The sequence below is a fragment of the Sinohyriopsis cumingii genome, chromosome 4 (genome assembly GCF_028554795.1).
Source record: "Sinohyriopsis cumingii isolate HCF-2022 chromosome 4, ASM2855479v2, whole genome shotgun sequence".
NCBI classification, from domain to species: Eukaryota; Metazoa; Mollusca; class Bivalvia; order Unionida; family Unionidae; genus Sinohyriopsis; species Sinohyriopsis cumingii.
In genome coordinates, this window is record NC_142964.1 from 42493276 (window position 1) to 42509511 (window position 16236).

A 16236-nucleotide genomic window follows, 5' to 3' on the forward strand; every position below is an offset into this window, starting at 1 on the left:
ATTGTTGAAACCATTTCTGATATTCCTTAAGCAGTATGACACCATGGATACCATACAAAATGTTAGATTGGTACCATCTTTGTACAGGACAAATTAGACATCTTAAGAAGTGTTTTGGTAGAAACTCATGTATATATGGCAAATCATGCAGTATAAGTCATAACAGGATTTTGAAGATAATTGCCATGGAGATGTCAGATCAGCATTCATTGTTTTCCTTTAGAACCAGCTAGACACCATAATAAGTCTTCTGGTGAAAACTCTTAGGATTTAGCAAATTTGTGCACAGTTTCCCCTTGAAGTTGAAAAAAAGAAGGGGGGGGGGCATCAAAATAGGAAATTAAAATGAAAATAAATATTAGAGCCAAGCAAGAATGAATGCTTTAATATATACAGATGTTATCATTTATTCTAAATCAGTTACAGCTGCAATGCAATCCTGAAAAAGTGCAGTTGATTAATATTTTTGTAAAATTGTAGAAAGGCATTATAAAATCTTATATAACTTTCATTTTCAGTATTCTTTGGGCCAAGCATTTTGTGTAAGCTTCATACATGTATTATTTTAGCCATGGGCTAATTTTGGGGTCTGTTATACACAGTGTTTTGGGACTGTAAAGATATACTGTATGATATCTGTCCCATTTTTACATCATTTTACTATCTGAGTAAAATACATCATTTTTCACTGTTTGAATGAATGTCATTTTTACAATATGAGTAAAGTACACAATTTTTACTATTTGAGTAAAACACATCATTCTTTTAGTCATGTGAAATTACTGTGAATCATTAACCTTTGTCCTTGTACTATGTAAGGTCATTTACTTGTATTCACATTAATGCTAAATTATTAGGTTCCTGCAGATTGTGTTTATTTGTCCGATAACTGGATCTTATACATGCACATATTAATCATAATCATTTTTTTCATTTGAGTCATTCATCAATAAACATCGTGTTTGTATCAACCATCACTAGTGTTTCATTATAAATCTGACCTTATCCTGGTTATCTTGTTACAGCCACATTAGCTATAATTAATGTCTACATAAATTATAGTTCAACAATGTAAGATGTTGATCACGATGTATCATATGTGGGGGTGGGTGTTACATGATACTGCCAAAACAATCAATGCTGTGTAGCTCCGTTCTGACATGATAGACAGGGAATGAAAAGCCAAATATCTCACATAGTTGCCAGCCCATGTTGACAGTTGTACAGCTTTGAGTACGATTATGAGGAATTCTGAAATCAGCTAAAGAGGAGGGTGTAAATTAATATCGTTGATTTATTTCCTTAAATAAACTCAACCTAGGGGTGTATATGAATGTTTGATTGTTTCATTAAAGAAACTCAAACTTTAGTTCAGCAAAATTTGGCATTCCTCAGCTACCATCATTCTTTGACCAACTGAAAAGGCAGTCAACAGATCTTGAAAAATGCATCCGTTTGATTAAGATTGGATTTACCTTGATCAAAATGAAAGACTTTAGGGTCAGTATAGCATGAGTGAAGCAAGCAAGCAGGCTCTAAGCTGTGTAATACTCAAACAAATTTCCACTTGTGACACACATCAACCAATGATGTAATTCAACAGTCCACAATAGCAACTCTGTCTTACTGTACAGGAACAAAACACATTTTCTGTATTTCTGGGGAGTAAAACACAAATAATACATGGAAATGCCAAATTCTGTATTTCTGGGGAGTAAAACACACATGATACATGGAAATGCCAAATTCTGTATTTCTGGGGAGTAAAACACACATAATACAGGAAAAGCCAAATTCTTAGTTTAAGCCCACACAGATTCAGATTATGCAAAATGTTATATACTCTTTTAGATTTTCACAATTGCATGTACTAGATGCAACACTGAAAATGGCAGTCAAGGCAGGCAGATTGGAATTCAAATCAGCACCATTTTCATAATAAGAAGACTTTTTGTGAAAACCTCATGTTGATGCGACAACCCATCCAGGAAGAGTGAACATATTTTCAAGATGGTTGCCAAGGCAGGCATAATGGAATTCAAATCAGCACCATTTTCATCATAAGAAGTCATTTGGTGAAAACCTCATGTTTATACGACAATCCATCCAGGAAGAGTGAACATATTTTCAAGATGGTTGCCAAGGCAGGCATATTGGAATTCAAATCAGCACCATTTTCATTGTAAGAAGTCATTTGGTAAAACCCTCATGTTGATACGACAATCCATCCAGGAAGAGTGAACATATTTTCAAGATGGTTGCCAAGGCAGGCATATTGGAATTCAGATCAGCACTATTTTCATTTAGGACCACTAAATACAAGAAATGTTCTGGTGCAAACCCCCAAATCAATATGGCTTTTCATTTAGTGGGAGCAGCAATGGCTGCCATGGTAGTTATATCACATGTCAGATAGGCATTCTTTTCATTAAAGACCACTGCAGCAACATATAAAGTTCTGCAGAAATAGCAATAAAAAGATTTTCAGGATGGCCACTGTGTTGGCAATACTGGATGTCCAAATGGAACCAACTAGGCTAATGGATTAATTTATGTGCAAGTAATGATAACAAATTTGTACCAACTGATAGATGAAACTTTAGCAGACTGATGACATACATCAGGCCAGCCAATAAGCTATTCTGGTCTATGACTAGTGAAGTTAAAAATGTATGAAGACTGTTGGATTAATGTCAGACTGGGACTAGATTTTCAAAGTCTCAATGAATTAAAATTACTTCTGATATCTGAACACCTTTTGACTCTTCACAGTCCAGAGAAGACGTACAAAGTAAACTGTTACATAATGTATGAGATAGTCAGACCCTCTGATTGTTCACATTCCTATATATGTATGATCATGTTTTTCAGTGTGGAACACTGGTGCAGGACAGTTCTATCCTGACTCCCATGTGACTTTTATCCTGCCTTGCCGACTAGTTTGACTTTCTACTGCAAGCTTAGTTTACGCAAAGTAGCAAAATCTGTTCATATTTGTATCATTGTGTAAAGTATCTGCAGCACACAATTCAGACATTACCATTACCGTAGTAGATTCAACCAGTAATCTTTGAAGGCTAAAATGTGTTCAAATTTTACTGAAAGTTTAGTTCAATTTTTGTATGCTCTATCTTAGAGTAAGGAAATTTTCAATGGGTGTTCTGCCATTTGAAAGTTACAGCAGTATTCACAATATGCCATTTCACTTCAGTGTAGGATAGGAAAATTTTGCATCAAACCCTCCATATAACCTCATGAATGATGCAAAATTCTGACCCTCATGTGGCATTTTCTCCTCCTACATTGATGAAACTTTCTACAATTATTTTTAAAAGAAAATTTTCAAGTTTTTAATAAAATTAACTACATGATACAATTTAAAATGTTTAAAATTTTTGCTACCCATGTCAGATTTTGGCTGAAACACTGTCAAGAATGACACCAATACTACATGATCAAGCATGTAGGTTATAATTCCATCTGAGCAGAACTCAAACCCATGCTGCAAGTAACAACACCTGTATCACCTTGCTTCATGTATCAATGCCTAAATCACTTAGCCATGCAATCATCTCCCCCCCACCGAAAGGATGGAACAAAGCTGAAAGTAAGTACTCAAAATGCATTAGAACTCGCTAGTTAATCAAATCAAATTTAACTCTCAGATATATTACAAATCCACTGGATTTCAATACATATTTTAAGATCTGAATGCTAAAGTAGACTTTAATTGATCTCATTTTTCACATAAATGAATGCAATATTTACTGTACCATAAAAATCACCTGTTTAGAATGAGTGCTTGTAACTGTTCCACATAGTGGCCATACACAAATTAAAATTAAATAGATTTTTCCTCATAAATTACTGCAGTCAGTGATGATGACATGACTCTCCTGACAGATCATTATGAAAATTACTGGAAAGTTTTTTTTTTTCTAACAAGCCGCCGAGTCAACAAAATAGCTACATTTGCATTTATAAACCATGTATACTGGGATTAAATTGCTCAATTAAGCATTTATGAAGTTAAAAATTGGCAGTGTTGAACCTAAAGGATGACGAATGCCAGATGCAGGATCATACTATACATTCACCATTTTCATTTAGGACCAACTAGATATCAAAAGTCAGTGAAAGACCCATACTGATGTGACCATTCATTCAGGAGTATTGATAACAAGATTTTAAAGATGGCAACTGTAGTGGCATTTTTGGTTGTCTGAGCAACACCATTTTAATTCAGAACCCGAGTTAGACATCATAAGACATCATTTAGTAATAAAAACCCATACAAATACTAACATTAATTCAGGAGGAGTAGTGAAAGATTTTCAAGATGGCCACTGCAGTGTTCAAATTGGATATGGAAAGCAACATAAATTTCATTTAGGACCAATAGTCTTCATAAGTCTGCTGGTGAAAACCTTATGGCAATATTAATTTTCATTCAGGAGTGGCAGCAAATAAAAAGATTTTCAAGACAGCCATTGTGGCAGCCATACTTGACATCAGATGATCTCCATTGTTATTTATGATCAATCAGACATCATAAGAAGAAGTCTTTCAGTGAAAACTCTAAGTTGTTATGACCTTCAAATTCAGGAGAAGTAATGATAACATTACATTCAAGATTGCCAATGTTACCAAAATAATAAACATCAGATCAGCACCGTTTTTATTTAGAACTAACTAGACTTCACAAAATGTCCTCTGGTAAATATCTCTTGTCAATATGACTTTCTGTTCTGCTAAATCACTTAAGAACAATGGACAACAAATCATGCCATAGGTTCATCTGGTCAATGACCAGTAGAACTTAAAATACTATGTATGTCTTACAACCAATATTCACACCTGCTATCAATATGTGAATTTTTTCTGAAACAATAAATGATCCAATACTCAAAATACTTTTATATTTAATTCGAGAAGTTGTTCAAGTCATACAAACTTTCAGTCGGTACAAATGCTATAAAATGAGTCTTGGGGGGGTCAAGTGGGAACTCATAGGGCCAGTTGGTACTGTTTAGTTATGCATGTTCCCTATTTTGTATTTACTGTATTAGAACCTTGTATTATAGTTACTGCATTGTCATTTTAAAATCTAAAGCTACCAGTTCTAATAATTTTATTATTCTAAATAAACCATAAAAAAAGAAAACAAATCAAGAAAGGCAAATTGCAAGCCATTCATCAGGCAACATGGCGTCTGGCAGATGTAATTGCATAACAATCAAGATGTGCAATTATGTCACACTAGACAAGACTAGTCACTACAGTGGGAATTGAACATTTTCAGCCAGCCTGAATAAGATAGGATAACCATAATTTATCATGTAAATAAAAATCCAAATTTTTCTTTCCCTGATTTATCTCTCAACATATGACAAAATAATTACTATTTCTACAAGGTAATGACCAATAAAGCACATGTATCCAATGAAAGAGATAGGCAAAATGGAATCATACTCATTAAATGCTGTGATGTCACATACCTTCATGATGATAATTTTACCTAACTAACCAGTGAAATTGTTTCAATTAGTATTTCCAGGTAAAGTAGCCTCGTGACAGTGATGCAGTACAGTCGAGTTAAATGAGTACCACACATTTTGGTATCTGAGCTTTCGACCAATGATAAGTTTTACATGTATGAAGTATAATAGCTGTGTATTACCTACAGACAGTGTAGATCTTGACCTGAGGGATTTCCATGTAACATCAGATCTTGGATATAAATTGTTGGCTGTTCAGTGCACAACAGACATACACAAATACTGTACATGCATTAACATGTACTCTGTTAACTCCACCAACCTACCTTTCTTGATAACTTTAATCATCTCCGCATCTGCTTTGTTTTGTGGGCCTTGGTCATGGATTTTCAAAATTTTAACATGGAATACTGGAAAAAAACAATGTAATCAATGATTATATAATTAACCCCTAAGAAGCTTTTAGAAGTTTCCAGTACACATATCAAACATTAATTATCACACACAAAATAAATTCATGCAAAAGTAATCATTAGAATATCATGTCGGTCTCTTTACTAACTATAAAGGATTTTTTTTATATTATTTATTTTTGCAATTTACTTTTAATATCCCCCAAACTTTTAACTCAGCAAAACACCAGCATACTTTTTTGTGTACTAGTTATAAGGCATTTGTCATCTTTAATATGTGCTAAGTTAGAAAACTTTTAGATACTCATTCAAGTATTAACTTCATGAACAATTGGTGACAAGGTACTTTATTCCATACTCCGTTATATAATGACCCTTACTAGGGGATATATACTCAACCATGTGTAGCACACAACAATGCACAGCAACATTTGTAAGAGTTTTGGATTGCTTGACCACTTAGCTATATAGAAATATCAATTTTTTTAAAGTTAAATGATACCACATTTTATGACTGATCCTCCTTAATATGAAGTAGCATATCATATACAATATAAAAACAAAAGACCCTAGAATTAAACCTTGTGGAAGTCAATGCTTAACTGCAACTCATGCATAATATAAAAACAATATAATTAATCCTTGCGGAAGCCCACAGCAAATCATTTATAAAATATATAAAATATACCATAGAATCAAACCTTGTGGAGCCCCATTCTTAACAGCAAATTATATATAATATAAAAACAATAAACCCTACAATTAAACCTTGTGGAACCCCATTCTTAACATCTGCAGGATTAGATTTAATGTTCCCTATAAGTACCTGTGCATTCTAGTTTTAAATTGTTGTGAACACAGCCAAGTTTTAAATGTCTGGCACAGTAGTTACAATCAAAAACATCAAATTCAAAATTTTTGGGCCAACTTTTTATGTGTTTATAAAATACATATGTCCCCATTGTAGACATGCTGATCAAAATACCAATCCAAAATATTTTCAAATTTAGAAAATTATTAAATATTTGTACAACTGCAGGATAGTATAGTCAAGTCATCTAGATGTTCTTCAAACATACATACCTGATGTACATTTTGCTTAACTGTCATAAAAACATCAGTGATCAATTTAAGTAAGAATACTTGTACATGAAAAGCAACTAAATAAATACGACCAAATTATACCAATTTACTCACAAAGACGACAAAACAAAGCAATAGCCATTATTCTGTTACTGTCTTCTCCTATAGTGCCATCTAGTTGTGAATAGTACCCGAACTAAAGGTGACAATCTGATATTGTCTGATATTGTACACAGCACAAATTTAAATCAAATAAATACAATTTAAGTAGGTTTGAATAATAGCTCATAATACTAATTAGAGGGAGATGCATACACTAAACCTGATATATTTCTTGACAGTGGTAGGTGCTTTTTCTGATGCTAATGAGGAGGGGTGAAGGGGAGACTGAGACTAGATGGACCCGTGTGGAAGGAACTAAATTGTATATAATGCACCTAACTGACTTATCGTAATGTGTAGATAAGATAATTATATATCCTGAACTATGCCATTATTTTGCAGGAAATTTTACATTACAATATATCCATACTAATTGCTGACTAATTATAATATATCCATATTAATTGCTGACTAATTACGATATATCCATATTAATTGCTGACTAATTACAATATATCCATATTAATTGCTGACTAATTACAATATATCCATATTAATTGCTGACTAATTACGATATATCCATATTAATTGTGGACTAATTACAATATATCCATAGTAATTGCTGACTAATTACAATATATACATATTAATTGCTGACTAATTACAATATATACATATTAATTGCTGACTAATTACGATATATCCATATTAATTGCTGACTAATTACGATATATCCATATTAATTGCTGACTAATTACGATATATCCATATTAATTGCTGACTAATTACAATATATCCATATTAATTGTTGACTAATTACAATATATCCATATTAATTGCCAACTAATTACAATATATCCATATTAATTGCTGACTAATAGGGTAAAAGACAAATTTGGTGATCAATACTTAGATGGAAGAAATGTCAATAAAAACAAGCTATTATTGCATGCCAAATTTTTTTATGGCTACAACTCTAATAACGACACTCTGTCTTTATAATTCATATTACTTTTTGTTAATATTTATGTGACCATTATATTTATTTTAATGCATTTTGATAAAGGAAAAATACCAAGGGTTTAGTAGAAACATTATTTCCAGATTTTGTCTGCCATGCTTCTTTTCGAGGTCAAAGTTTCAAACTCTGTTCTTGAACAATTAATAAAAATTTCATCATTTACCTCCTCTGCAATCTTTCTCTTATAATAAATGGCTGTAACTGTAACAACAACTTTTCTGCATTCTAATGGATACAATGTCCCATACAAACTTGTTTCATATCTTGGTAATACACTGTTTTGAAGTTGAAGCAGATGGGAAATAGCCTTTAAAAAGAGAGAAGATTATAGTAGCAGTGGTGGACAATAAGTACCCTCCCTAATCATTTCATCAATAATGCAATTTGAGAAATTATTTCACAGAAATGCCTGCAGTGTCCATGGGTTTGGAAGTCCAAAAGTATACTTTCTGTGTGACATGCCATATGGTGGAAGATGTGAGAGGCATATATTTCTACACACTTGGGACTGATGCAGGCAACATTTACAGGTACTTACTGTGATCATCCATTTGAACAATATTGGATCTAATGTTGGCAACATTTACAGGTACTTACTGTAATCATCTATTTGAACACAACTGGATCTGATGTTGGCAACATTTACAGGTACTTACTGTAATCAGCTTGGGATTGATCACATGCCTTGTCCATCATATAACCGAAAGGTATTTTGTCAATCCCTTTAATTGATCCTTTTTCCTCTTCGTAACACTTGGGACATGTCCCTGAATATGAAAGAGAATTATAGAGATAGCAGATACACTAAATGTAAGCCAGTGATGTGTAATCAAATCTTTAAAATGACACAAAAAGTAACATTACAGCCTTGTTATGTTAAATCCTTTAAAAATGTACATTCACTATTTCTAACCTACAATTATTAACAAACAAACCTGAAAATATAAGTTCAGGTTTGAGTTTCTGGATTTATGACAGTGTTACTCTTCAAACTTACCACTTGCTTATTGTGAATCTTTTATATCAGCGTATTTATAAAAGAGGGTAAAATGTCTTGAATGTTGTTTAGGAAACAGTACAATAATGATGTAAACTTAACCGCATGCCACATTTTTATAGAGTAGGCAAAAGATATATCTAATCAGATGTAATCATTAACTGCTATGTACACATGAAGTCATTTTCAAAACATAGTTATTGAAGAGATGACATTTTTTTATATAATATGCAGTTAAATCCTCCTACTTTAATAATGTATTTTAGTATGTATTTATAACTGTGCTTACTTAAATAGTTCATAAAGAAAACAATCTGTATGAAGAAAAATAATTATAAAAATAATCTATCTATCTACCTATCTATCTCTATGTACATACATATATATATATATATATATATATATATATATATATATATATATATAGATAGATAGATATATGTGTGTGTGTGTGTATTATTGTAGAGGGCCTCAAGGGTGATAAGTTGTATTTAACTAATTGAGTTGCCCTCTTGAAATAAAGACGTTATTCTTCTTCTTCTTATTTTGTTTTGTAAGCTTCATTCATAAATAATAAATGACCTGAATTTTTTCAACACATAGAAACACATTTTGCAATTTTTCCCAAATGGAGCTTGGATGGTCAATGAAGATATTATTTTGTTGTTGTGCTTGTGTCTAAACAGGAACTACCTCTGTCTCCCTGTCTCCCTCTACATCAAGAACATACACCATTAAATAACAATGTTTATGGTCCCTTTTGTCTCCCTCTTTATCAAGAACATATCATCATCATTGGCGACTCGGTCTAGAAAGACCATGCGAATAGTGCCCTTGGGGTGTTGTCTGTCTCTGTTGGCATCATCTGCTGTGGCTGTGCAGGCCTATACGTGAGTGACAGTCCCTACTGCCGTTGGTGCAGACATACTGGGAAGTCTGCGTTACTGTGGTTGCTGTTGCGTTCTTCTTTCTCTTACGTTTCTCTGCCGCCAACTGGCCTCTCCTCGCATCAGCGACTGATATGCCATTGTTTACCATCAGTCTCCAGGTGCCTCGGTCCTCAGCCAGCTCTTCCCAGCCATCGGGTGAAATGTTGCATGCCTTCATGTCCCTCTTGCACACATCTTTGAAATGGAGTGAGGGGCGTCCGACTCTTCTCATGCCAGTGGCCAGCTGTCCATATAAGATGTCCTTTGGCAGCCTTCCATCCTCCATGCGTCGGACGTGACCCAGCCATCGAAGGCAGCGTTTAATTAGCAGGAGTACATGCTGGGGGTACTTGCATGCTGCAGGATCTCGCTGTGTGGAACACGGTCTTGCCAGCTGAATTTCAGGATACGTTTTAGGTACCGTATATGGAAGGAGTTGAGCCGGCGTTCTTGCCTCATGTAGGTACTCCAGGTCTCACTTCCATATAGAAGGGTGCTGAGAACGCAGGCCTGGTAGACTTGAACCTTGGTGTGCTCTGTCAGCGCGTTGTTTTCCCAAACCCTCTTTGTTAATCGAGCCATGATGGTGTCTGCCTTTCCAAGCCTTCTGTCCAGCTCCGTATCAATCGAGAGAGTGTTGCTGATGGTTGACCCTAGGTAGGTAAAGTTGTTGACTGCTTCCAGGGTGACACCGTTGATTTTGATTCAAGGGGCAATGGTGGTATCTTGCACGCTGACATTTGTTTTTTCCAAGCTGATGGTGAGACCAAACTGCGTGCAGGCAACAGCAAAACGGTCTCCCAGTCTCTGGAGGGCTTCCTCGGTGTGGGCCACAAGAGCTGCGTCATCTGCAAAAAGCATCTCCTTGATGAGCACAGCTCTCACTTTGGTCTCTAAGCGCAGTCGTGCCAGGTTGAACAGCCTCCCATCGGACCTGGTGTGTAGATATATGCCATCCGTGGACGTCTCGAAGGCGTAGGACAGGAGCAGGGAGAAGAAGATCCCAAAAAGTGTTGGTGCCAGCACGCAGCCCTGCTTCACACCACTATTAATTGGGAAGGAAGTTGAGGAGGATCCATCATACAGGACTGTTCCCTTCATATCTGCATGGAAAGAGATTATCATGCTGAGGAGTTTTGGGGGGCAACCAGTCTTACTCAGAAGTTCAAAACTGCCCTTCCTGCTGACCAAGTCAAAGGCCTTGGTGAGGTCGATGAACATCATGTAGAGTGGTTGACCTTGCTCTCTGCTCTTCTCTTGGAGTTGTCGTAGGGAGAAGATCATGTCTGTCATCGACCTGCCTGCTCTGAAGCCGCACTGTGATTCCAGGTACACACGGTCTGCCAGCAACTGCAGCCTGTTGAGTATGATGCGGGCGTACACTTTACCAACAATACTCAAGAGCGAGATCCCTCTGTAATTATTAGTCACTGCGGTCGCCCTTGTTTTTGTAAAGGGTCACAATTGTGGCATCACGCATGTCTTGGGGGACTACTCCTTCCTCCCAGCAGCGGCAAAGCAGCTTGTGCAGTGGTTTAATCAATGCTGGTTTTCCACGTTTGATAGCTTCGGGCGGGATGCTGTCACTAACTGGTGCTTTGTCGTTTGGAAGGCAGTCGATTGCTTTGCTGAGCTCCTCTAAGGTTGGCACTTTGTGGAGCTCTTCCATGGTGGGCACATTCTTTATGCTGCTGAAGGCTGCATCAGTGACTGACGTTTCTCGGGAGTATAGTTCTGAGTAGTGCTCCACCCATCTGGCCATCTGTTGCCCACGGTCTGTGATCTTCTCTCCCGCCAGGGATTTCAGGGGAGTGACCCCTTTCACTGTAGGGCCTAGAGCCTTCTTGATGCCACTGTACATACCTTGGATGTGTCCGGACTCGGCACTGTGCTGGATCCCTTCACACAGTTGTTGCCAGTACTCGTTCGCACACTGTCTAGCAATGCGTTGGGTGTTACTTCGTGCACATCTGAGAGCAGCAAGCGTCCGTTCATTAGGGCATTTTTTTTAAGCTATGAAGGCTTTTCGTTTCTCCTCTATTTGTGGTTCCATCCTTGATAGGTGTGCATTGAACCAGTCCTGGCTGGGTCGTTCCTTCTTGCCAAACGTTGACATAGCTGTATTGTAGATGGCACCCTTCATGGCGTTCCACTTGGCTGTAGCGTCATACTCAGGCAGGTCCTGGAGAGCCTTGTTCAGGGCAGACACATACTCCTCCACCTTGGCAGGGACTGACATCTGTGCAGTGTTTATGCGAGGACGTCCTTTTGGTTTTGAGCGGTGTAGCGTGTGTGGCTGTAGTCGTACTCTGCTGATCACAAGGGCATGGTCGGAGTCACAGTCTGCACTGTGGTAGGTTCTGGTGGAGAGGACGCTGTTAAGGGCAGAGCGCCTGGTGATGACCAAGTCGAGTTGGTGCCAGTGATGAGATCTGGGGTGTTTCCATGACACTTTGTGTTGTGGCTTACACTTGAAGAAGGTGTTTGTGATGCACAGGCCGTGGTAGGTGCATAGCTCCAGCAGTCTCTGGCCGTTTTCGTTGGTCTTTCCAGTGCCATGATATCCGAGGCAGGTAGGCCATGACTCGTGGTTCGCACCTACTCTGGCATTAAAGTCGCCGAGGAGGAATAGTGGTTCATTTTGGGGGCATCCTTTGATCTGTTCGTCCAGCTGCCCATAGAACTGATCCTTCACGTCTTCTGATGACGTGAGGGTTGGGGCTTAGACACTGATGATGTTGACAGGACCTGAAGCAGTGGTAAGGCGGATGGACAAGAGATGCTCAGTGCCCGCTGTGGGAGGTTCAACCGAGGCCAGGAGATTGTTTTTGATGGCAAAGCCCACTCCGTGCTGACGGGGCTCCTCAGGTTCTCGACCCTTCCAGAAGGAGGTGTAGTTTTCCTCTCTGAGGGAGCCACTAGAGGCGAGCCTGGTTTCCTGGAGGGCAGCTATGCTGATATTTAGTCTGGTGAGTTCTCTATCGATGATGGCCGTCTTTCTGGTGTCGTCCACTTCTCTGAGGTCGTCGGAGATGCCTGTACACATGATGCACACATTCCAGCTTGCAAATCGAAGAGCTGGAGTCTTCTTTATTGGTTTCTTGTTTCTTTTGTCTGGTGTGGAATTACCATCTGCTTGTCATGCTGAACAACAGACTGAGCTCCAGACACCCACTGGAGCAGGCAGACGATGGCGGGTCAACACCTTATTGACCGGGGCTGCCCGGCTTGAGGCGGGCGATAGTTGGCCAGTGGGACTCTATGATCCCTCCCACCGTGAAAGCTGACCCGTGGCGCTCCTTCCCTACGCCAATCGGGTGGGACTTATAACCCGTAAACTGTCAGCTTCCGTGTTGTTTCCTCACTCAGTAGCGAGACTGGAGTGTCCTCTCTAGGGCGCAAGCCTGGGCATGGAGTATGGAGATCCTGGGCTGTCCAGACGTCAGGATCCCCCTCTCGTCCTTGCTGGTGGGGTCCAAAGGAATGCTGAGCATGACATTTGGCACCAGTTTGGATGCAGGAGCTGCCGGAAGGAGGTCGTAGTCGACCCCCAGCTGCCTTAGGGGCCCACTCCTGATTTTCTGTCTGGGTTTACTTCAGTAGCCTTTCCTTCTCCCGAAGATATCCACAAGGCAGTGGAGCCATAATCCAATGGATGGGACTTTGTTGGTTTTGAATCAGAGTTTCCTTCTCCTAGATGAACTGCCTGACAAAGCTAACGAGCTTCATCTGCCCGGGTTTGGGGTCAGAGTTTCCCTTCTCTTAGACTGGTTGCCTGCCAAGGCTAATGAGCCCAGTCTGCCCACCCAGTTATACCGCCAGGTACTCGGTCGCGCCACACAGCAGGCTCTGTTAAAACAGGGGGCACCATGTGAAGGTGCTGGTGTGGACACAATAGTGTAGGAGAGGCCATATGCAAGTAACCTCCCGGCCCGCAGAGCGAGACAGTGGTCCTGCGGTGATCACTACACCTGGGAAGGAGAGGCTATGAGAGACGCTTCACTTTCCTTTGGCAAGCGGGACGTCAGGCCTTGGCCATGCACCCCCCAATAAAGAACAGTGTTTATGGTCCCTTTTGTGTCCCTCTTTATCAAGAACACATACCAATAAAGAACAATGTTTATGGTCCCTTTTGTCTCCCTCTATATCAAGAACACATACCAATAAAGAACAATGTTTATGATCCTTTTTGTCACCCTCTTTATCAAGAACACATACCAATAATGGACAATGTTTATGGTCCCTTTTGTCTCCCTCTTTATCAAGAACATATACCAATAAAAAACAATGTTTATGGTCCCTTTTGTGTCCCTCTTTATGAAGAACACGTGCCAATAAAGGACAATGTTTATGGTCCCTTTTTCTAATTTTATTATATCATATTTGCCTTTTTACAAAAAGTTGTCACTAATAGGCACTGTCCACTGGCTGGTGTATTGGGAACTGGGTAGATTCAGTAAAATGCAATAACAGTAAAACATGAACCAATTTTTGTTGTTGAAATCAATATCATCTAAGATCCTGCTAATTTGAAGCTTCTAGCTAATATGATTAAAAGAAAAACTGTGAATGCTTGTTTTCACAAGACATTAAGTTATTATAAGTCTACCCTGGGCCAGAACTTTGAAAAACATGTTCAAAACCTGCAGATCATCAAAATGTGTTTACACTTTGTGCAGACAAAACTTACCCAAAAATCTGACTGAAATTAACAAAACAATGTAAATGCTCAAGTGTTCAAAAAACATATGATGTATGGCTATTCCAAGTAAGTCAAGAGATAACTCTAAAATCTACTGACAAAATCTGGCCATCACTGCGCTCATCTGAGACCTTGTTGAGAAGAGCATCATTTGCAAATGTGGTTGAATTCCAACAATAAATGTGACTACCATTGTATTCACACGCCACAGGGATGCCTATTCCAAAATGTAGAGTCATAGCTCTGTAAAATAGTAAAAAATCTGATTGTCATCAGTCATATTAGAATTTGTTAAGATGAAACTTACACAGTAAATTTGGTTCATATGAAAGATAAATGGAGAATTCACATTCAAGTGAGATTTCTGTTCTAAGTTGTTTAAAAGCCAAAACACCATAAAATAGTCAAAACCTGACCTATTATCAAAGTCATCTGAACTTGACAAAATGAAACCAGACAGCCAATTTGGTTTAAATCAAATATTCAAATATGTGAATTCTAGAGTGTTTACATCTCAGAAGGCTTTTCTAAGTTGTCCAAGGGCCATAACTCTGGTCATCAACAAACTCATCAGAGCTTTTCTAAAGATGAACTTTCACAGTGAATTAGATTGAAACCAAACAGAAAGTGTAAATTCTATAGCTTTCACAATTCAGTAAGATGAATATTTTAAGTCAAACTTGGGCAATAGCTCGTAGAAATACAAGCTAAATCAGCTCATCATCTGAATCATCTTAACATCTGTTGAGACAAAGTCTTCTGGTGAAACTCGATGCCAATATGACCATTCATTCAGAAGGAGAAGCCATAACAGAATTTTCAAGAAGGCCATTCTGGTGAAAAGAATGAACATCAGATCAGCACTGTTTACAGTTTAGGACCAATTAGATATCATAAGAAGTCTTTTGATGAAAACCTCATGTCAATATGACCATCCATTCAGATGGAGTAATACTAACAATATTTTTTGATGGTGAATGAATCAGCAATCACTTTCATTTTGGACTGACTAGATACAATATGTAGTCTTCTGGTTGAAAACCTTGTGTCAATGAGTTTTCTTTAGAAACAGAGATAATAACATTTTCAAGATGGTTGCCATGGTGGCCATAAGTGTTGGCAGGTTGGCGCCATTTTCATTTTGGACCAACTGGACATCACAAGAAATGTTTTGGTGAAAACTCTTTCCCCAAATGGCCATCCATCAAGGAGGAATTGTGATCATAAATTTTCAACATAGTTGTTATGGTGGTCATAATGATGGTCAGATTGACAACAATTTAGGGGGAGCCAGAGTGGCCAAGTGGTCTAAAGCACTCACCATTATGAATCACTGCCATCTCACCTCTGTCTGCATGAGTTTGAGTCTCAGCCTCGGCTAACGATGGTACGTGAGAAAGCCTGCCAGTAGCTTCTCGTGGGTCCATGGTTCTTCCTAATCTTTTCCAGGGTTCTTCCTCCACCAAGTATACTGGTGGCCATGTATAGCCT

General features: G+C 38.2%; 1 protein-coding gene across 1 annotated transcript in view; it reads right to left on the reverse strand.

The window, feature by feature from the left end:
• LOC149801054 (complement C3-like) overlaps window positions 1-16236 on the reverse strand; it is a 351345-nt gene that overhangs the window by 10240 nt on the left and 324869 nt on the right. Inside the window, exons 36-37 of the mRNA XM_089955088.1 lie at window positions 8774-8884; window positions 5825-5908 (exon numbers count right to left, since the gene is read on the reverse strand). Of these exons, the coding sequence (XP_089811214.1) occupies window positions 5825-5908; window positions 8774-8884 (195 nt within the window). The remainder of the gene's footprint in view (window positions 1-5824; window positions 5909-8773; window positions 8885-16236) is intronic.